General features: G+C 39.4%; 1 protein-coding gene and 1 long non-coding RNA gene across 29 annotated transcripts in view; both read right to left on the bottom strand.

The window, feature by feature from the left end:
- Nucleotides 1-23,431, bottom strand: part of mark3a (MAP/microtubule affinity-regulating kinase 3a) — a 58,779-nt gene that overhangs the window by 16,695 nt on the left and 18,653 nt on the right. For 18 of the 28 annotated variants that reach the window (XR_007042563.1, XM_047393163.1, XM_047393162.1 and 15 more), the window contains exons 4-14: nt 19,771-19,819; nt 18,728-18,793; nt 16,661-16,731; nt 14,849-14,905; nt 10,809-11,045; nt 7,690-7,830; nt 5,975-6,074; nt 1,976-2,088; nt 1,712-1,859; nt 1,162-1,376; nt 188-291 (exon numbers count right to left, since the gene is read on the bottom strand). Coding sequence is in view for 27 of the 28 variants with exons in the window: in XM_047393163.1 (XP_047249119.1) it covers nt 188-291; nt 1,162-1,376; nt 1,712-1,859; nt 1,976-2,088; nt 5,975-6,074; nt 7,690-7,830; nt 10,809-11,045; nt 14,849-14,905; nt 16,661-16,731; nt 18,728-18,793; nt 19,771-19,819 (1,301 nt within the window). In the remaining variant the exon portion in view is untranslated. The remainder of the gene's footprint in view (nt 1-187; nt 292-1,161; nt 1,377-1,711; nt 1,860-1,975; nt 2,089-5,974; nt 6,075-7,689; nt 7,831-10,808; nt 11,046-14,848; nt 14,906-16,660; nt 16,732-18,727; nt 18,794-19,770; nt 19,820-23,431) is intronic. The other 10 variants (XM_047393170.1, XM_047393144.1, XM_047393169.1 and 7 more) reach the window with 2 other exon arrangements.
- Nucleotides 14,017-14,789, bottom strand: LOC124885013. Its single transcript, XR_007042564.1, has 2 exons — nt 14,372-14,789; nt 14,017-14,274 (listed from the first exon to the last, which is right to left on the bottom strand). It is a non-coding gene; the product is annotated as an uncharacterized LOC124885013 (long non-coding RNA).

Here is a 23,431-nt window from a genome sequence, read left to right as displayed (position 1 = left end):
AAAACAGCCCGAAATCAAAAACAGGCATGAAATAAAAAACATGAGAAAAGGTGAAAATAAGAACAAGAAAAGGAGGAACAGAAGAAGAGAAATTTAAGGGATCAATTGGACTTAATTATACGAGGTCAAACCTAAATTCTGCTGTTCTGTCCAAGATGCAAGCTCACAAACTGACAAACGCTCTCACCTGTTCTCCTTCCCATTAGGGATGACAGAGAGGCGGTCTGTGTTGTTCCTGTCATTGCAGACGTACGTGTTCCTCCTGGTCATGCCTGCCGAGGCAGAGTTATTCTGCAAAGCAAAAATGAAGGAAAGATATTCCAGGTCAAAATCACATCAGCCAGGAACTCGAGCCTTAGGTATAAACTCAGATAGATAGTTGATTCCAACTCATTTTTAACTGGGGGCTCAATTCCAATAATTTTGTCTTGAAGCTGTTTTAGAAAACTAGGCAATGAGTTTCAATGACAAAAAAAGCTCAGTAATATGGAGGATCAATCCTGCCATAATTAGGAATAAACACAGAAATAAATAAATAAATGACTCAATAAAACTATTTCTGGGCCAAAAAGTAGCTGGAAATATAAATTTACTTTCCTGCAACTTTTTTGCACAGTAATTATTTTAACTGAGTGATTTCTGTATAACAGTAATACTTGTACAGTAAAAACTGACTAAGGTCACACTCTGTTTTCTGCATCATGAAAAGCACATGTAAAAAATCAGGACGTGAAAATATTTTCTCATCTCCAGACTGGAAACAGCAAAGGAACCTTTAATCATATTTTCCTGTCGTTCTAGTTCAATCATGCAGCCGAATTTATTCAAGGTACAAATAAAACCAATGCAGTGGACTAAACTGATTTCCTCCTCAATCAGATTCATTCTTTTAGGACCATATAATGCAGCTCTTTCTGGAGACAATGCAAGCGATACATGGCTGCCCTGAAGAAAACAAAGTTGTGCAGTTCCTCTTTAAACAGCCAAGAAATGGGCTGTCACTGAAGGACTAAAGCTGGAGGACAACTGCCAAAAAAACAAAGCAAAGGAGATTTGTATTTGATATTACTGGACAGAAGAATTCAATAGAGAAAACTGATCTCACGAGTAGAGGGCCCATTATAAACCAGCCACTACAGACTGGGACTGTAGGTTACTTACGCTTGGACAGGTGGTGGCTCCCTTCTTTCGGTCGGGGATGTCAGCCTTGTTGGGGTTGTTGGCGTTGCCCAGTAAGGGGCTGGAAGGTGGACCACCTCGGCTGCCGGGGGTGCTTGGTTTCCGGAGCGATCCACATTCCTCTTTCACACTGTTGTCCGCTGTAGTGGTCTGGCTTCTCTTTGGATGAGCCATGCCTGGAGGTACATTTTGACCGACTGATGAGGCGGGGATTGAGGAGGAAGAGGGGAGTGACAGGTGTGTAAGGCATAAAGACAAAAAAAAAAAAGAATGACATTTTTAATGGTTCCATCTAAAAATGCTTACAATGAGTTAATTCTTATTTCTTTTAGAATGACTTTGATATGACAACATCAAGATCATAAAGTAGCTCCACTAAATCAAAGTAGTGACACATCCTGATAGAAATCAGACATCCCCCCACAAAACAGGAAGAGGCAAAGCAGAGTCTGAGCTGTAACGTTTTCATTTACGTGAAAATCAACATTAGCGTATAGATGACTATCTAGAAAATGACCTGTAGTCTGCTCACCTTGTTCACTGTAACGCCTTTGTTTGTGATTGGAGGAGACGCTCCGCTGCACTTTGAGGTGGGATGGTGACTGGCCGTTGAGCTCACTGTTCGGTCTAGGTTTGGCCAGAGACAGATTGCTGCTGGAGGCAGAGTCACTGGGCTCCAGCTGAGATTTAAGAAAGCATTTTAAGTCAAAACATGCAGGACAGAAAATCTTGCAATATCCTCCTGATGTGTTTATCGGTATCAACCCAACAGAGAAATATGGCTCTGTGTTTGTACCTCAGAGGCTTTCCTGCCCAGCAACAAATAGGTGGCTGTGATCTCATCATACTTCATCTTGGTCAGAGAGTCCTGGATCTCCTCCAGGTTATAGCCCATACCCACCATCACATCTGCATAAAAAACAAGGTGTTTATTTAAGCTGAGCAGAACGCAGTGCAAAGGTTAAAGAGGTATACTTTAGATAGTTGCACTTCAATTGTTAGCTAAAAGTAACTTAACCATTGGAAATTGATACAAAAAGATCTGCACCCTATCTTATTTGAATGCACTTGTGGACTTGGACCAAACATTAGAAGATGTGTGCGGATGTTCATGTTTCCAGAATTGGCAGAAAAACAACAGACTCATGTTTCTTCCATACTTTAAAGAAAATAAGTAGGTTTAACACAGAAAATGTCAGGAAACAAAGCAGGAAACATTCTCTGGAGCATTAAACATTCATACACCAGGGACATCTGAGGCCTAAAAATTTAAACCATGTTTTGCTTCCCATCGGTTTGCTGGGAACGAGCAACTTTCTGTATAATAACCATGCTGTGGCATGTGCCCTGGTATAAATAATCTCCAGCGTCAGCATTACATTACTCGTTAACCAGGATTATGGGGTTTGGGCTAAATTGGGCGAGTTAATCAGGCAGCAAAATATCTTATCTTTGTCAGAGATGTCTTCATCTCCGTAACTTGCCTGGTTACATTTGGGTCAAACCCTGAAAATGATTTGAAAGAAATTCTGACAGACTCAGATGCTGGCAGCAGTTCAAAAGGAGAAATGATTTCGACAGTTCGTCTTCTTAACAGCCAAGTTTTGAGACTGGGTTTGGAAGTGAAGGAAATGCCCCTTTCAGTTTGCAATCAAGAAACCATTAGGCCAGACGATGCCTCGGAAAAATATATTTATACTGTTTAAAGTTTTTTTTTTTTTACTTTTAGTTAAGCTACAACCTCAAACTTTATTTTACAAAAACCTTTTGTCCATCTTTATTTACCAAATAGTTAAAAGTTCAGCCAGATTAGATGGAGTGTATATGTGAACAGCATTTTTAAATCTTACCACATATTCTTCAACAGACTGGCCAGTTCTAACATGAATATGGTTTCATCTAAATCATCTCATTGCAGCTCTGGTTGTATGTAGCAAGGTGGTGGCTATGCTATAAGGTGAACCCACACCCCAGTCTCAGGTGTTTGCAGCCTCCAACAGGTTTTCTTCCAGGATTGCCCCGTCTTTCAACTCCATCCAGCTGCCCATCACACCTGACTAGCTTCCCTTTGCCCGCTAAAGAAAACAGCACCATGCTGCCACCACCATGTTTCATCATAGGGGCAGTGTATTCAGAATGACATACAGTGCTACATTTCCTGCACACAATATTTTGCATGCCAGAAATTTTTATTTTGCTCTCATCTGATCAGAACATGTTTGTTGTGTCCCCTAAATGGGTTAACGCAAACTGCAAACATAAAACACAATAAAGTGCATTGTACAAGTTTTTATTTGTTCTGTGACAAAATTTGGAAAACTTAACATGTTGGGAAAGCTTTTGCAAGGCACAGTAGCTTCTCATAGTAAAAGGTGCCAGAATGAGTACTTCATGGACCGTGACCACGGATGTGTTCAGGTGTTCTGCCAATATTCCCTCTGTCAGAGCAGGCTGTTGTTTGCATTCACCGGTGCTAAAAAACACACTATAATAATACTCTTTGGGGTTAAATGCTTCAACTGCGCTACACCTGGAAACTAACAGTGATGTTTGTCTCAGTAACATCAGGATCCCCATGTATCAAAGAGAAGAAAGAAGTTCTGCTTCTCTAACCAGGCAGAACTGGATCTGCCATTTTGCTCAGCCCGAGCACATTTTTCTCACTTTCCCCCTCCAGCTCCTCGAACACTTTGGCTTCTTTCTCAGCTTCGCAGTTCAGCTTAGCTGTAGAACTGCGAAGCTGCTGACTTCCAAGAAAAAAGAAGCTTGTGAAAACTATTCAAAAAAATCCAATATGAATAAAGTATGGACACAATTTTTACAGGTAGAATGAATCCACTAGTTAATAGGATGTTTTTTGCTTAATCAGACACAGGCCTAGACATTAGGTCATTTGCATAAATGTTCCTTGTTGCTTTATGTAGATTTGATCAGAAACTTAGTTGTGCCTCCTAACATCAGTTTAAACACTCACACCTTCCAGGTTCTGCTGGAGATTTTCCTTTTTAACCACCACAGATGGAACAAGAGTTACGACTTGTTCTGCTTCTCATAGGAAACACTATGACAGTCATAAAGCACCCTATCATTTTAATCTTCAGGTATTATTTCCAGACTCTGCAGAAACTGTAGCTTTGAAGGAGTGTCCTTTGGTTCATGTAAAACTCATAAGATATCATAAAGTTTTTAAATATATATATATTTTGTGCAGACCTGTCCGCTTTATTTTCCATGGCTGTAGGAAGAATAGATTTTACCTGAGTTTTGTTGTTCTTTGCCTTTAAATTAAAATATAGTTTTGCTGTTTGGCTGAAGAGTCAAAAGTGACATGTGCTTGACACAAGTTGGCAAGAAGTACATAAACTGCTGAATTAAAAACATATGCTGAGCATAATCACTTGGTTATAAATTTAGATTGTGAATAGCTAAGTTTTTGCATAGAGAAATTGGGATATTAACGTAATCATAATTTTGCTTTAAATTAAAACATCCTAATATATCTTTGCTATATTGCTCAACCCTGCCAAAAATGGACCACTTTTCCACTTGTTGCTAGATCATTACAGAACTTGAAGAATGTGCCAACGTTTTCCACTATATTCCTGAGTGACACTCATTTGAAGACAGCAATGTGCACATTTTGAACAGGGAAGACAAGTGGCTTGAGAGATGAGTGAAGGAAGCCATCAATGTTGAACATGAAAAACCAACACTAAACAGAGAAGGTGGCTTCGGGTTTCATCTTTCCAACACCTACTCTGCAGCCCGGTCTCGTCTCCCAAGATAGTTTTTCAGTAATTCATATCTTGGGACACTTGACCAAAACAACTCGCATGGGATTGTTAGGGACATGTACATTGAGCTGGTTAGAGGGTATGGCCTGTAACTCGCCTGTTCTAATTGCCCCATTAGTGACCACAGGGGACCTATTAGTGTGATTGTTCTACAACTTATAAACCTGTCGTTTCCATGTTCAGAACTAAAGAAACATTTTGCATGAGGGGAAAAATCTCTAAAAACAAGGAGACCAGTTGCCTTAAATACTTTGGACTTTACGCAAGTGTTGTTGTTGACCTTTTAAATTAAAGTGTGGTTGATAGTTTTACTGAACACACAGACAAGTCTTACATTCTGAATGTACTCCATACAAGTTGGTAAAACTAAACAGCCTATTATGATGAAGATATGTGTTAAATTGTTGTATGATATTTTTTCCTTACAGGCTATGTTTTTATAAGGGGAAACTGTGATATAATCACATTTGTGATTTTAGTGTTAGAGAAGAATAAAACATGTATATTTTAGCATAGTTCCTCACCCCTACCTAAAATAGCCAATATTTCTACTTATAATAGCTGGAGTATGTTCAGAATTCAGATATTCCTCAACTTTTACTCAGTTTCTTCCTTGGAGTGATGGGGACTTCACACCGACACACGTTTACCTACAGCCAACCACAGCTGCTGTTATGTAAGAGCTCCCCCTGCCATTTCCAGCTTCTATGCAGGATGTAATGGGAAAGCTTCTGTTGGTCTCTGCATGCAGCAGCACAGCTCATGTTCATTTATTCATCGCCACATCTCATCCTCCTCTTTAAGCTCTTCAGCACTGAAATAACGAGACAGCTCTGCACGATGGAGCTATGTCTTTCCTAACATTTAACACATTTCCACATCTTCATGCTGGACAGAAACAAGAGGCAATGAGATTTTACGTGTCCCTTTAAAGTACATCTGAGCAATTCTGAGGACCGCTTCAGCAGCTTGTTGAGAATTTGTCTTTTGATGCTGGTTACCTATTCTCTTCTGATCTGTGATGTCCAGTTCTGGTTCAGTGTAAGGTTTCAGCTCATCCTCTTCGTATCCCGCGTTGATCCATCGATCCTTCATGATTTGCTAAAAATTGAAGGCATACAGTTGGAGTCTGAGTCATACCACATTTATAAAGTCAAAATGGGTATTCACATACAATTCAAACAGGTTGATATTGTAACTGTACATATAAATACCTTCATGTTTCTTAAATAATTATTTGTATGCATTTTACATTTTATTACAAGCATTGGATGTGTTGCAGGGATACAGACTGCATGTGCCACCAGTCACATTGAGATGAGATCAGTTAAAGTTAAAGTCAAATCAAAGTCAAGTCAAAGTTAACATCCATATTGAACTCGGCTGCATCCCATTTGGAAGCAGTGCTACTTTTAATTTGCAGCTAATCGATTGCTCTCTGGGGTTTTGATAAGGTCTGATCCAAACTAATTATCACTGTTCAGCCTCTGATGTAACTGTCACAGTTCAGGTCAATGGGGTCACATCTAAAAACAGACAGGCTGTTAACATCCACAATGAAGCCAGAAACGTAGGCTTTCGTTGTTTTATAGTCAGCTCGGTAAAATCCTTCAAGAACCTAAAATTGAAATCTAAACAGCTCTTTAATGAAATCTGAGAAAACAAAACAAAAGGATGTTAATATGAACGAGAAACCCAGAAAGAATCAGTTTTTTTAACTTTGTATGCAGAAAACAAGTCTAAAACTGAAACCTTTACAATAATTATGTAGTTAGTGTTTGAACCTTTAGGATGTTTTGTATCAGTGAAGATATGAGCTTGTTTCCAAGTTTTTATTCATTTTTTACCAAAGACTTGGATTCACGCTTTCATCTGTTATAACATCAAATATCACATGCTTTTACTTTCAGAACTATATGGCCTTATGCATTCTTCGACACTGTTTTGGAAAGCTGCTTTTCCATTTTAAGAAATTAAAAACATCATACACAAATGTAGGATTTAACTTCAATGCACAAAAGATAATGAGCTCCAAATAACCAAAATGAGTTTGATGGCATAATTTTAGTTCTTTTTTTCAAAACTAAAAATTAAAATGTCATGCTCCATATATCACTATTTCCTGCTGTAGTTATTTCTTATTCTATTTAAGGAGAATACTTTTCAGTGTAGTAACAACAATATGCATTAAGTTATAATTGTACCATGTAAACTGTCCCAATTGTAACAATATAACAATATACTCTAAATGTGTTTACGTAGCACAACATCTTTACAAACTGCTAGGCTTTAAAAGACATCAGAAACCAAATTCTGTTACAGTTTTAGGAAATAAGCCACTAGGCATTTTCATCTTTTCAAGCAACAGTAACAGCGTTAAAAACCTTCTTATTGAGGAAGAATTCCCTGTTCAATAACTGTAAGAAGTCATTCTTACATTCGTTGATAATATATAAAGCTAATTCACTTTATGATTGTATATGCTGGCTTTACAGAACACATTTGTACAACCAGAAAAATAACTGAAATGTATTATTCATAGTTACAACATCAAAAAGGAGGAGGAGGAGTGTGGGCCAGATACGCACAGAAAACAGGACACTGTGGGCGTTAGAGGAGATGATGCATGGGCAGGAAGGAGAGGGGGAGGGGGGTGAAGATGGCATTCTCCAGCGTGCTGCAGAGAGAGGATTAAGAACTAAAGTTGTATATTTACATTGTCTGCGTCCTCCCTCACCTCGAGAGTACCACGCTTGGCCGGGCTGAGGACCAGGAAGCGTTTCAGGAGGTTCTCGCAGTCCGTGGACATGTAGAAGGGAATGCGATACTTTCCTCTTAGAACACGTTCGCGCAACTCCTGCAGAGAATAAATGGAGGATGTTAAAAAGATCCTAAAATCCATGTAGCACTTGAAAAAAAGAGCTCCTTGTATTATGCAACCAGACCTCACTGGACTTATTAAAAATAGGTATGCTATAAATAAAACAAGCAGACTCAATCTAATCTACTGCAACATCCAAAACAAAACCAGTTTAACTGATTTCTTAGATGCAGGAAAGGAATTTTAGAGGGTGAATTGGAAATTTGTATTTGATACTCCAGGCAAATATGGACTTGGATTTTCATATTAACCAGAATATTGTGTTGCTCAACTAATGCCTGTGTGAAAAAATGATTGGATTTCTCAGAGCTTTAATCTTAAATGAGGCACCAGGGAGGGTGGTCCACTCACCCAATAACTATTTGCTATTTTAATTGAACCCCTGGCAGCTGCAATTCCCCAAAACAAAAATGTTCATTAAAATAAACGTCCAATTTAACTGACGATGTGTTGTTCTTACTCGACGAACAACTTTAAACTACTATAATACTAGGAACAAATCAAAAGCCCTAACTATCCTCCAACATTCATCTCAGTCCAGCCATCCCTTTTACAGATTGGAAACATCAGGTACTTGGCATCAATACTTCCAACAGGCTGAAACAATTGAATGACACCCCATAAATTAAGAGTAGAAGATGATCCCACACATTCCCATGACTGAAAGACGGAGGTTCTTGAATGTCGTGGAGTGTCAGCAGTCAGAATGATGATCTTTTCTAAAATAAATTGTATCTTCTCTATGATCCAGGTAACCCGCCCCATACTTGTTCTAAACATTAAACTCTAGCACATCATTTTTATTTTTTTATGGACAAATAAACCTCTGTGCATAAGTAAAAAAAAAAAACTTATATAAGCCTGGTGGGAACATCACAAAATCAATAGGTCTTCAATTCTCCCATGCAGGCAAACACCTATTTGGAAGAACCCAGAGATCCTGCAAAATAGAGGGCTCCTAACTTTCCTACATTGAACAGTAAAGGGGTAAATCACTTACAAGCCATGTTTGATGGGGATGATCTGTCATTTCAAATTTTAGTAGGCTCATATGGCATTAATAAAAATAAAAATGTACTTATTGGCATACATTTGAGCTACTGGACAAACATTTGCACAAATGCATTTAAAAAGAGCCAAAATACAAATCAGGAGCTTATAGTACACACTATACAGAGAAAAGGATATTCTGAATAGGTTTTCCTAAACTAACACATCCAAACTGCATGGGAGATTTACCTGACGATTATCTACATGCACACTGGTACTGCCCACGTTTTCCATCACTTTTGGATGACTTATGCCTAAAGTACACCCTGCCAATCTGCCCACCACTCTGCCTGCTTGGTAAAAGTTGATATGGAAAGAAATTAATCCCACATGCTTCTTGAAGTTTTAAGCATCGCAAAGGTAGCAACACTTAGGAAGATATAAACAGAGTTTAAATATATTTTCAAATCTTCTCAGATTATGTTTCTTTAGAAAGAATATCTGCTTGTATGAAAACCAACAGAATGACTTCAAATCAATCTGGTCTCCAATAATTAAATACATCTCTCAGTGGGTATGGATCTTGCTGCCTCGACGTCAGAGTCAGGGGGGAGTGGGGGTGTTGGCACCATGGGTGGCGTTGTCCTTGGTGCTGTTAACACATGGCTGCTGTGAGGGGTGGAGGTGTGCGGGTTGGTGTTGCAGTGGTTAAACGGCAGCTGGGGTAAGGCTAGGCTTTGGAAAGCTGGGCTCTCTTGCTCGGCCCGCTGCTTCTGGTCGGGCTCGGGGATCTGGATTTGCTTTGGATGGGGGAGTGCCTTCTGGGTGTCCCTGGCTTGGTGGATGGGCTGGGGTACACGGTGGCAGGAGTTTGGTAGACTGAGGGTGTGGGTGCATGGTGGGGGTCAATGGATGTCCATGGATCGGAAAACTATAATCAACAATTAAACTCTTAATATTTCTCCTGGATGCTTAGCCTGAAAAATTAGCGGTATCTGTGGCTTGTTTTTTTCTGTCTGAGAACATCAGAATTCTGACTTCAAACCACTGCTTGGTCAGAATAAGCTTGAAGTTGCTCTTTAGGGCCAAACAACAGGTAGATGTGAGAAAACTAATTGTAGAAACAATTTCCGAGCTTGTAAGCCCTGACAGACATCCCTAAAATGTTCTAACAGATATATTACTGCAGGGTTGTTAAAGTGAGACTTTCAGCTCCTTCCACATACTGTTGCCATGTTATTTGTAATCAATCTATGGTTTGATGATAAACAGTAGCCTATACTGATAACACAACTAGGAAAAACGTTCAGAGTAAAACCACTGCTTAAAGCTGAAGAAGGAATTACTCCCAACGCAGTAATTTGTCATTGCGGCAAATCACAGACATTCCTAGGTGTGCATGTGCTTCCAGACATTCCCAATAGTATGAGGCATTGCACTCTCAAACAAGATATTTGCATGAATTTGACAAATTTAGGTGCGGAAATGATTCTATCATAAACAATAGGCCTGGGAAAGTTGAAAAAATGTGAGCTTTTGAGAATAAAAACTCCAAAGTTGCCCTGATCTCCACTGAGGAATTAGCTGCTTCTTACAAAAAGACATACAAAGTATTAGAACCTAAAAGGGAAATGCATTTTTAGACATTTACCTTTGAATCCTGACTTTACAACAGTCAGAACCCTGCCCTGCCCTGATGTGGTTACAATACTGCAGCAGACTCCATTATAAAGTCTCAAAAACTGATGTCATCAGTAGAGAAAGGCTAAAATCCAGGATATGATTAATGGTACAATTCTTATCCAATACAGAGTAAACAGATGGCTATAATGAAGAAAGGGATATATAATCCTAACAGAACTAGATTAGAAAAAGTCAGCAAGTCATTGGAACCTAACTAAGAAATTGTGACTATGAAGACTGTGACTGCAGCATTATGTCAAGCATACACACTATAATCCTACCTTGAGGTTTTGTCCATCAAAGGGCAGGGAGCCACTGACCAATGTGTAGAGGATGACCCCCAGACTCCAGACGTCCACCTCCGGTCCATCGTACTTCTTTCCCTGGAAAAGCTCCGGTGCTGCATATGGTGGAGAGCCGCAGAACGTATCCAGCTTGTTGCCCAAAGTGAACTCGTTGCTGAAGCCAAAATCAGCAATCTTTATGTTCATGTCTGCATCTAGCAGCAGGTTCTCTGCCTTTAAACAAGATTAAAGTGAAATACTTATTAGATATTCTACATCTTTTTGTAAAAAATATTTTTTCAGACATCTGCTTATGGGCATTCAAAATCAAAGTAAAGTGATTACCATTTTCAATGTAAAAGACAAACCTAACTTGTTGATCAATTTTTCTATAAATAGTGACCAGTTCTTCTGTAATTTGTTTCTTCATAAGCAAATCCAACAGAGTGCTGATCACCTCGCTCATTATTAAAACTCAACATGCACCAAGAAAATACACCATATGTCAGCCCTACCAGGTCATGCTAATAACATCACTCTTTGGTGCAGACTGTTTTCAATCAAAGCTGACTCAAAGCTATAACCAGCATCAGTGAGGTTCTTAAAAATGAAGTCAGAAGAAGGGATGGAAGACGCTATTAAAAAGGAAACTGTATTTACTGCAGAGACATTTCGGCTGTTCAATCAGGATGCTTGAAGAGAGAGAGCTAGATTTCTGCGGGTACAGGTCACCCCACTCCATCATTTGGCACTTTGGGAGTTTTGGGTGCTTCATAAATGACTTTGTAGAATACAAAATAGGAACAGACTTCAGCAGATAACAATAAAACTGAACAGAGTGCAGCAAAGCTGCTCTGTTTGAACCTTTTGAGCTTTCAACCAGTCTTATTCCAGGCGGTGCTGCTGTAAGTTCTGGTAAGATATTAGCAGTTACAGTAAATCTATTTGTTTTTGATTGCAAATTATATTAAGCTGTATTTTTCGGCTACTTTACAGTAGAACATAATGTTTTCCTTTGTGCCCATTTTGATTATCACACACAGACATATTCCTCGTACTTGCTGTACTATTCATGGCCGACCCTTTAACTGACTAAGTTTAACTTGTTTCTTCAACAACTGTGTGTTGAGCATGCACCCAAAGTAAAACAGGATTGTTCCTGTGATCAGTAGTACTGCTTCCACCACTTGTCTTGATTTCAGACAAGGAAGGCGACAACCAAAAGCCGTTTTAGGTTTGCCACTTTCACTTCATCAACCCAATTTCCTTTCAGCCTATGGAGATAGATCCCAAACTCAGGTTGCGGTTGGGTTACTGAAAAGAATATAACTACACTGCTGAGAGAACATCAGTTATAATTATAGTTTCCACAAATAAATTACGAAGCTTTCTGATCAGTAATAAGTCAGTGAATGATTTCCCTCTCTTTTAATCTCTGACTGCATTCTCAACCTACAGCAGAAAAGTGTCACTTATAAACAGTCAAAAAGACAACTAACCTGCTGTTAGCAGATTCAGAAGCATAATATTATCCAAGTTGTACCCTCCATAATATTGCAGTGTCCTGGTCCCATAACCCAGGAGCAACCCACTGTCTGTTTCTCACCAGAACCTAAGTTCTGTGGTGTCTAGATAAAAATGCAGCTATAATTAATTAATTTAATTTATCACCGAAGGGTTGCAGATAATTATTCAACACTGAGCAGCAAATAATTTCATAAATCAAAAAAGGGATATTTTGTATGGTGTTAATTTAAATTCTCAAATTGAAATTGATAAAAAGCTTTATTGGCAGGTCAGAGCGTTACAAAACCTGGAGATGGGTCACAAAATTCTAATTGCTGGACCTCTACATAAAAAACGTACCCACCCAAAACATTTAACCAATACACTGATAAGAAGTATGATCATCAATGTTAAAGCAATAAGATATAATGGCCAATAAGCCAAAGAGACTGATTTTGTAGGTAGTTCAAGCTTCCACACGCTGGATCTTCCATTCACTGAGCACATGCAGTCGAGACAAAATCAGAACACCCCAAGATGGCATTTGTTTATCTTAACATATAGGGACATTTTAAATGGCTAAATTTGCCCATATAAAATCAGGTTCCTATGATGAGATCATCATTACATAAGCAATTGTAAAGAGGTCTGCCTTACATAAACCATAAATATGTGCTTTGCTGTGGTCATGACTGCCAAAGAGAGACTTTATTGAAAGAAATGTCTATGGCCTTCAGAAAGAAGGTTGTATCAATTTAGGTGTCTGGTAAGGAATATATAGAGGTTTCCATTGAATCTGAAATCAACCCTTCCACTGTACATAAAATAGCCTACAAGAGGAGGATATAAAAGAAAAACTACCAGGTGCCTAGGTGTAGCTGTCAAGGCAAGTTCACCATGAAAGCAGACTGCAAGATGCTAAACAAAAGTTTCCAAATACCTTAAAATGTCATTATGGGACCTGCAGCAGGCTCTTCCTTCTGTTAGTAGGAGATTGCACAGGTTCTGCTTTTCATGGTATGTGTGCAAGTGGGTAAACCTTTACACTCCAAGAAAGCCATCAAGGCCAGACTAAAGATTGCCAGATAGCACGCAGACAAAGACCAGGACGTCTGGAATAAGGTTCTAAGTACATATTCATTTAAACTTGAATTATTGGATACAAGAACAGAGGACATAAATCAAATACAGCATTCTAGGAAAAGAGCCTCATGGCAAATGTAAAGCATAGGGCTGGGAGTGCCATGGTTTGAGGGTACTTTGATGCAGCAGGACAGGCCAACTGACCATCATAGAATAGTAGATGGACACTTCAGAAAAATGTGAGGCCATCTGTAGAACAAATTAAACCCAAGAAGAATGGATCCTGCAACATGACAATGACCCAAAACATAATAGTAAATCTGACAAGAAATGGCAAAGAATAACGAAATGGAAAATCCTGGATGCATTGAAAGTCCAGGACTCGATGAGATGCTGTGGAGTGACTTAAAACAGGTTGTACATGCAAAAACCCTGCAAAGGCTGATGGCAGAGACTAGTGGAAGGCTAGAGAAACGTCTCACTGACGTTATTTCTACCAAACAGGAAAACACTATTAGGGGCTGGGGTGTCCTAACTTTATCCAGAGTTAGAATACACATTTTGTTTATCTTTTGTTTAATGAGTAAAAAAAAAAGGTAAATTCCAGGTAACAATGTTAATTATAGGTCAACTTTATTTCTTTTCCACAGATAAATTAAGAGTAGAGATCAGTATGTAAACATTTCTTTTAAACGAACTGAATGTGTCCTAATTTTATTCCACAGCTGTATTCTCTGCATATATAGAGCAGGCAAAGGACAGAGCACTGAACTCCTCTCTCATCAGCCTCTTCATGGATCATTGATGACGCTCCACAGAGGAAGCCAATCAGCAGAGCAGATATGCTCGGCTTCTCTTGGCTGAATCACATTCCCTGTTGCACAGTTTTAAAATACCAAAACATTAATATTTATACAGGGAAAGCACAAAGGCAGAGGCATGGCAGTAAAGCACCACAGCAGCAGATGTACCAGTAAATACGTGAAGAGGTCCAGAACTGCCGACGTGTGTTTACAGACACTCCCCAACACCGGCTGAAGCGCAGTGATCCAATTCAAAAACTGGAGTGAGGATGGAGACTAGTCTTGCCAGCATGCAGCTTTTTGGTATGAAGGCGTAGTGTGTTTGAGTTATAAAACTGAACACGCCGGCATGACGTCTGCTCTCTACACCCCGACCTTTTCTACAAAATGAGTCAGACATAATTAGTCTTTATGGTGGGGGCACTGGACTATTTCTAAGCTCTGCTACTGTTGAAACTCACCTTCTTATTGTTTATTTCGAATAACCAGGATTGTCAATCTGATCTGTTAAGATCCACTGCAGATTTCCAGAATATAACATTTTAACTTTTTATTCAGATCTGAGAAAACTTGCTGCTTCGTGTGTTTGTAATCGGTTTTTCATGAAGTCACTGATGTTTACCAGCGTGACCTTTCTGAACTCACCTTGAGATCTCTGTGGACAATGTGCTTCTGGTGGCAGTACTGCACCGCTGAAACAATCTGTACAGGGGGAGGATGAGCAGAGTTCAGCACAATGTCCGCATGTTGTCAGACTGTGATAAAGGATGTGGTAGAGAGAGCGATGTGGTTGACGCCAACAGGAAAGATAATACACAGTGAAGGTGGAGCTAAAGACACAAGAGAGGTGAGAAATCACATTTTCCTACAAGCCGTGGCTCACTCTCAAAGGCCAAGTACTGTGCCTTGCAAACTATTTCAGATCCCTGGAACCTTTTCTTTTTTGTCACATTACAATGACAAACCTCAATGTATTTTATTGGGTTTTCATGTGATAGACCAGCAGAAAATAGTGCTTGATTGAAAGTGAAAGGAAAATGATGCAAGGTTTTTCAAATTTCTAACAAATAAAAATCTAAATGTGCCATGCATTTGTGTCTACAGCCTTAAGCAAGAAGACTGTAACAGTTTAGGAGTTTGGTAGGGAATATAAAGAGGTTTCATTTAAGTATGAAATCAGATCTTCCACTCTACGAAAAATAGTCTACAAGAGCAGGATACAAAAACAAACTACCAAATGTGCCTAGGTGTGGCTGTGAAAGCAAGGTCACCATGAAAGCAGACTGCAAGATGCTAAAAGGGGTATGTCGCTACCAGCTTTACACAGCCACAGAATAATTTTTTTTATACAGTCTTCCTTACAAAGAACCAAAAGTTTAGTCACATTGAATGGGGAGCATCTATGAAGACAGTAATTGTCCTCCTCCAGTCTCAAGTCTTTTTCACCCTCTAGCAGGCTTTCTTCCAACATTTTCCTATATTAAGCTCCATCCATCTTCCCATCAACTCTGATCAGCTGATCTACAAGCCACTTCTACATGTTTGCTCTGGCACTTGCATGGATTGGCAAACCTTAAAAAAGGCTCTTTATGGCTTTCATTTACAATGCCTAATGCATTCCCACAGGATGATGCTGCCACTACCATGCTTCACAGTGGGGATGATGTTTTCAGGATTATGTCCAAAGTGGTTGAACAGTGCTCTGTGATATGTTCAAAGCCCAGAATACTGTTTTATAACCTAACTCAACACTTCTCCATATCTTTACCCCTGACCTGCTGTGTTTCTTGGTGCGGTTTGTTTATTAGTTCTATAACAGACCTCTGAGGCGGACCTTATTTGCTAATTGGGGGACTTGTGAAGGCAATAAGCTCTGCTAAATTAAATTTTTGGACATCAAAGTAAAGAGGACTGAATACAAGTAGAAGAAAAACGTTTCAGATTTATAATTAGTAAAAAAAAAAATGAAATGAAAAAACATTGTAAAAAACACTGAAGTTTGGGCTGTAATGTGACAAAATGGGGAAAGTTACAAGGCACTGCAACTACATTACTGAGATACAGGATTTCTACTTTTATGTCATCATGTTAACAGCTGTTAACAGACAGAGATCTTTCTTTTTTAGAACTTTGTGCCAAATTCTTTGAGTATTTGTAAAAATATCTGCAAAAGGCAAACCTTATTAAATGTGTTTCCAGGTTGCATAAACAGTTCACTACAGAAGGATTGGGAGTTCTCAATAGGCTTACATAGTTAGGCATTGGGCCAGTTTCTTCTCTTTGCTGAGCTGTGTCTGTTATGGGTAAGGAGAACTGTTTAAACATCTCTGTTCAGTCTTTGGACAACTGAGACACGGCTGTCCTCTGAGAAAGGCCGCAGAACAGGGTACTGTCTGAGACGGAGTCAGGAGCAGAGGTGTGAAACCAGAACACTGCAGGGGGGAGAAAGTTAGGTACCTGTCTAAATTTAGCTCTGGCCTCTTTTTCCTTCATTCTTCCATGTGCAACCAGGTAGTCGAACACCTCACCTGCAAACAGAAACAAGGAATCAGGAAGGGCCTCATAGCAACGAAGGAAAAGTTGGAACCTGATGCAGGGACTGATGTGCTGAAATAAAGTGAATCATTACTTACAAAGCTCAGCGGATAAAAATAACATTTTATGCAGCTGGCGTGCTGCGCCCCCCATGTGCATACTTTGAGGGCATTTCTTGAGCATATTGACGTAAGCTAACTGATGCATCCTACAAACTGAGCCCCTCCTGAAGGCACAAAGCTGCTGCAGAGTTCTAGAAGCAGACGCTCCCCTGGTTGACACATCTACACAGCGCCGGCCCACTGCAAAACTACAGATGCCAGTTTTCTAAATCAGCTGCACTGGTTTGCATGTGAGTGAAGATCAGTGAAAGCTCATAAAAAGGTAAAAAAAAAAAAAAAAAGCAGCTAGCAACAAAACCTGCAAAAAGCTGCCCTTCTGGATCCTCAAAACATGAATTAAGCCCCCCGACTCGTCCAGAGATGACCTGCAGAGGCAATCACTGTGTATGTTTTTATGCTTGAAAGCTTAGTCATCTGTGAGCTCTGACTCAGGAGTCAAAAACACAGTGAGCTAGCTAACACCCAAAAAGCAGGCCAGCTGAGAGCTCAACAAGGGGAGGAGATTCAAGGACAAAACAAAGTTGGCAAGTAAGCAAGCAAAGTGTAATACCCCGTTAGAACTGGGAATACTGTATGAGCTGGAAAGAAATCTGAAACTACAATCGTCATGTGGTAATTTAAGATGCTAGATGAAAATATTACATTCTGGACTCACTTCATGGTGTCTGTAGCTATGGCAAAACAAGTTCCTGAAGGCTAATCTTGAATTTCAAAGAAAAAACTGCCATTTATGATTTACAGGTAATAGCTTTAATGCTACAAGCTGACCGACTAATTTGATTCAACAAACAAAAAAGGCTCCGACTTTGAAAAAACGAATGTTGACCTTTCAGAGAAGCTTTAAACAATTCGACACCTTACTCTTCCCCACTGCAGGCACAGAGGAGTTTGAGCCGTTGTATTACCATAATGAATACAGATTAATTGCTGATACCTAAAAATTTAAAACACCTAAACACTAACAGAGCAAAACAATGGAAAATTGTGAATCGTACAGAAAAAAAGAAAAATATCAGATTTGTCTTGTCTTACAACCCAGCCCAAGTTTCAACTATTGGGCTGCGGACTTTGGTCAAGATATATTAACTATTACTATACACATCTCTAATATTTACTGTCAATAAATTATATATCAGAGTTTACAGTGTAGAACTCTGCATGTAAACTGCATTTTTCATATTCTTGCTTACATTTTGTTTTTCTTAAATTTAACATGCGTTTGTGCAAACAGAATTTGCACGTAGAGAACGTCGGCGTTCAGCACGCATTTTCCAACGCTGTTCCAAAATTATAAACAGAACATCTCAAAATCTGTGTTGAATGAGCTGCTCTCCACTCACAATAATATTGCAGCTGTAATAACGGCACAAATATGCAGAACAGAGGTGCTGCAGGCAGCACATCTACAGCTGTTTTCCTAAATGTCCGTCTGTGCTCTGTCCCGCCCCAGTCATTTCTGTCCAATGGGAACAATGATCGTCACCCGCGTGGCTTTGTTTACAAGTCATAGTTCACTTGCAAAAAGTACAATGTGAAAACAAACCGCACCAAATGAAAAAAATAAAGTTTGCTTTTGGTCCGGTCCAAAGAAGCGGACCACAGGACTTTCCTGGTGTGAGAACACCCTAAGGAATTTGACTTCTTGGTGCGATGCAGAAGCAATTACAACACATTTTTAGTCCAGAGAGAAAAAAAAAAAACAAGAACACACTTTTCAACCTTGAAGAGTATTCCTCCATGCTGTTGGGTTAAAACTAGAGGAACTTCATGTCATCCATCTGTCTGAGAAAACACTGGCAAAATGTAGCAGACTGAGCGGAACTGGAAGGTGTTTTAGGCAACATGACATGTAAAGATTTCATCTCACCTCCACTGGCATACTCCATCACAAGGTAGAGCGTCCTCTCAGTCTCAATCACCTCAAACAGCTTAACTGCACAAAGGAAAGAGACAGAAAACAAATTATGAATTCAAATATATTGAAAAACAGGGAGGGAGCAGCTCCACAGCAAAATAAATGAATTCATGGACACGAAGAGGAGCAATGCGGAATAATAAAGATGTTACATGGGCCCTTGTGTGTGTGTGGTGCTAATGTAAGCATTGCGTGATGAAACAAATCCAACCTCAATAAGTACAGTGCAATAAACTCTTATGTCTTTTAATGCTCCTGCTTGCTGATTAAAGGCTGTGTAGTGAACAGCTGGGAGTTGTCCTGCTAAATATAGAAAAGGTGGGACAGTAAACAAAGATAGGAGGAGGGGAAGCACTGTCTTTCCATCACCCTGCTTATTCTAATCATATTTCCTGCAGAGGAAATTATGGGGCGAGCAGACAGAAATGAAAAATGAATTTTAATGGAATATTTTTAAATGTTAAAAACTATCACTGCATCACCTGGGGGGACCGCTGGAGTCAATACCCTGGTAAGGTGGGTGGTGCTGACCGTTGAGTAACAATTTGAATGCAGTCATAGGTGTGAAGGTATAAGTTGTTTTAGTGAACAACAGACCACAGACACAATGAGCAGCGCTGAGAGTCACGTAGAGGTAAATGGGATTCAGCTGCGGCAGTCACGTGGGTTACATTAAGTACATAAAAAAACTTTAAAAAACAAAAAATATTTTTAATACCATTTTTTGTATTGACTATATTGAAAAATGGATTATTATGACAAACTACATTAATCATTAATATAACATGAAAGATGGTATGTGTGTTTTAATTGGAAAAACCACAAAGTTGCCAAAAATCAACCCAGCAGTGTCACCTTAGTAAGTTAAGACCAGGGAGAGTGCTTTGAGCAATGATTATATTTTTTACTTTTTCCATGTGGACACAAACATATCACATTCCGAGCCATTTCAGCGTAATGCCTTCGTGCTGAAGTTCTGTGAAAGACCCACTTACCGATGTTGGGATGATTTAAGATCTTCATTATTCTGACTTCTCTGAAAAGCTGCAAATGAGAGAGACATATTGTGTTAGATTAAATACTTTAATATTTTAGCTAATACTACTCAAATTAGGCCTCAAAAACACACTAAAACACTAAATTATCCTTAATATAAAGTAATTTATCCAATTCCTGACTGAAAAAGAAAAACGAATTTATGGGTTTTTTTTGTTGGTAAATATAATTTCATAAAAAGGTGAAGAATTGGGAGGGTTAACTGATTTGACCAGGAACAATTTCAACCCAAATTCAATACAGCAGCATCACCCTTCGGCTGTACATCCCACGCTGCACTATTGCTGTATTAATAATTAGCCGCTAACTATACCACGCTCTACAATTCCATAAAAATCTAAAAAGGGTTCAATTTTTCATGATGCGGTCAGGCGTGCTGATCAACCAACCACTGCAAAGGAAGCACAGAAAAACTCAGGAAGAAAATAATGTTACAGAAGCTGGTTTTCTGCTGCAGTAGGTTATCAGGGTGGGGAATGTAAGAGGCATTTTGGCTGTCTAGTTTTTTTCAAGTGATTTGAAGCAAATTTTATTGCTTGTCCCATGAAAAGTAATAATAAAATATTTATTTAGATCATGAAATCGCTGCTCCTTATTAGACATTGAAAATGATGTCGCTGGAGGAGGCACCCTGTGCTGCTAGCTTGATGGAGGGGTGGTGTTTCTTTCCATTACCATCCTTAAAAACAGTTTATTTCTTTATTATGCCTGCTTGTCTGCTTTTATTGGACATCAGCCATTATGTTGTGCTAACGAGTTTTAGAAGACTTAATACACATGGAACGGCATCCCTCCGCTTACACTGTTAAGTTTTAGCTCAGAGATGTCCCACAAACTGTCTTAACAAATGTAAATCATCTTTATTTTTTCCTTGAAACGAACATGAAAATAGAGAGGAAAGAGGGGTGAGCTGATACAGAGTTAAGAAATCAGTGTTGTGGTTCTAACTGGCTGGCTAAAGGCTATGTTACCAAACAACAAAGGACAATAATTATTCTCAGCACCGTCCAGTTAGATTTGTAGTCATAAAGAACAGAGTTTAGGACCATGCTGTAAATACCATTGCTGCTCTGAGAGACTCAACTATGTTGCTTGTTCACATTAGCATGCCTCAGTAAAAATGATTAATTGCATCAATAATGAAGTCTCTAAACATTAAGACACCACAGAAAACAAACTTCAGCTTTATTGAGATGTTGATTTTATTTTCTAGCAGAACTTGCTACCTGCCAACACTGTCAAAAGTTCTAATACCTGCTTTAATGGCCACAGTATCACTGGTTGACTGGCAAGGATGCTGGCCTGAACATCACAGGGACTCTATGGGCTTTTGTCGAATAGAAGAATAGAGACACCAGAGCCAATACAGACCAGCTTCCTTAATACATCAGCTGAGCCACAGGTAACATCCTCCATGCTACACTGCACTGCTGAAGTAATTCATGCCAAATGATCCGACCACATACTGATTGAATTTACTGTACAGTGGATACTTCTCTGTAGGCCCATCAAACAGGAATGTAATATTCTAACGTTCTGAGAAACTTTATTTAAGTTACTAAAATAAATCAGCGTGGATTGTATTCGAATTTATTTAGATGATGCACCTCTAGGTAGTTATAAACTCACATTCAAAGCAACTCCAGCGATTTCCCACCTTTTGACATGTAGACATTGGTAGCACCATAATCACATTTTCTCTGTTGATTACTTGACTTGCTTGCATGATAAACTGCTGCCTTTCTGAGTGTTTGTCTCATCTACTTTACCTAAGCCCTCACCAGGAGTGGTATAAATAATCGCAGCACCACAGCAACAGGCAGAGGTCTATTGACAGATTCATATTCGTAGATGTACTGGGACACCTTCTGTCCAGAACCCTGCACTGCTCTGCCTAAAAGGCTGACAGATGGTGATAAGCAGCGGGGACTGTTTTCATATTCAGTGAGGCTTCAAACATCGGGCTGCCTTAAAGCACACACGCAAACAGTCTGATATAAATTTTGTGAAATATGCAATCTGTGATACATTCTACATTTTCAAACTGACCTCAGCAGTCTGTGGGTCGGATCTCGCATGCTGTGTTTACAGGTTGTTTTTGTCAATGAATCAACTGTAGATTCATACTAGTCAGACACGAAGTCCAGTTTGACCAGTGAATCAAGAAGACTGAAGTTCTGATATGTTCCAGAAGACTGGGCTGCTGATTGGGAGTTTTTTTTACCAATGACTTTATCACTTCATCTGGGGTGATTTCAAAGTGAAGTGTCAGGACAAATCTTCCATGTTACCAAGTGATCTAGCAGGGTGAGTCAGAGCTGAAAGTCTGGTAAAACAAGTCCAACAGCTTGCTTCAGCAGTACATTTACTCCTGCGCTGTACTAAAAGAGTGCAGCAAGTTTCCTACCTAATGATCTACACTCTGACTTTAAGCATCTTAGACTCCAATAAAAAAACATCATTTTCACATTGTTGTCTAGGAAACATCACTTGTTCAACATCTTGTCTATTAAAAAGGTTAGATCTAATTTACTCTCCAAAACTGCTGAACTCTGTCATTATTTCCAAATAAAAAGGGCAGACAGTTAATTATAAGGCTTGCTCAGTTCTGTGAAGGCTAGTTTGAATCAAACTTGAGCCTTTAGGTTACCAGAAAGAACAGGATCAGGGTTACTGTGAACTAAATGTCCAGAATGTTGGTTTAATAAGCCTGTTTTTCAGCTCATGTTGCCTATTTTTCCCCTTTTTGTACAGTCATGTCTTGTTGGAACAGCCGACAGCGAGTCAAGCCATTTTTTACTGCAGTGGAGATTTACAGGTTAAAAACCTGCAGTTTCATGTTGCTGGAAGGTGTGAAGGTTCAGACCAGTTAGACTCTTTATCTCAGCTCATGTTGCAGCTGTTTGGCTGTATAGTTTTAATGTCATTGAGAGTATTTTAGACTAAAACGTCTGAACCATGTTTTTAGAAAAACAAGTAAAATGTAACTCCCTAACCCTAACCTTCAGTCTCACCATCTTAAAAATGAAACCACACAAAGAACTTTAAAGGCGCATTTATAATGCTGCTCCGATCCAGGAATCAGTAAAGGATCGGTAAAGGTGAGACAATTCACACCTTCGGTTGGCCCGGTTTGCTTTCACACGGGTTTTTTTTTTTTAATTGGGCCAGACAACGTCAGAGTTTCAAAAGACTGGGGGGCAGTATTGCTCCAGTATTTTGCTGATTAAGAAGAAAAAAAGCGCGACGAAGAAAGTCTGTTTCATAGGGGTTCTGTTACCACTTTGGTTTTAAAATGTAGTTGTGTGTCTGCACCTCTTCACTACTCCACGTAGCCCCACAAGACAATTTCAAACTCTTTCATCTCCGGATTCACGCAAATACCTTGTTTTTCCTCAGCTTCTTCTTCTTCTACTCAAATGCACTGCTCTTACATTACATCCTCTCTAGCTGCTTTAGGTACGCTGGCCCGGCATGCAATAACACTGCCAGCAAACCGCTCCAGGGTCCGGATAAACCCCGTCAAACCCTGCAGTTGTAACCGTGCCAGGGTATGGTTCTCTGGTCCGTTTCAGGCTCTGGGATGGGTTCATACCGGCA

The sequence above is a fragment of the Girardinichthys multiradiatus genome, chromosome 19 (genome assembly GCF_021462225.1).
Source record: "Girardinichthys multiradiatus isolate DD_20200921_A chromosome 19, DD_fGirMul_XY1, whole genome shotgun sequence".
Classification (NCBI taxonomy): domain Eukaryota; kingdom Metazoa; phylum Chordata; class Actinopteri; order Cyprinodontiformes; family Goodeidae; genus Girardinichthys; species Girardinichthys multiradiatus.
This window is presented reverse-complemented; position numbering and strand designations above follow the sequence as displayed.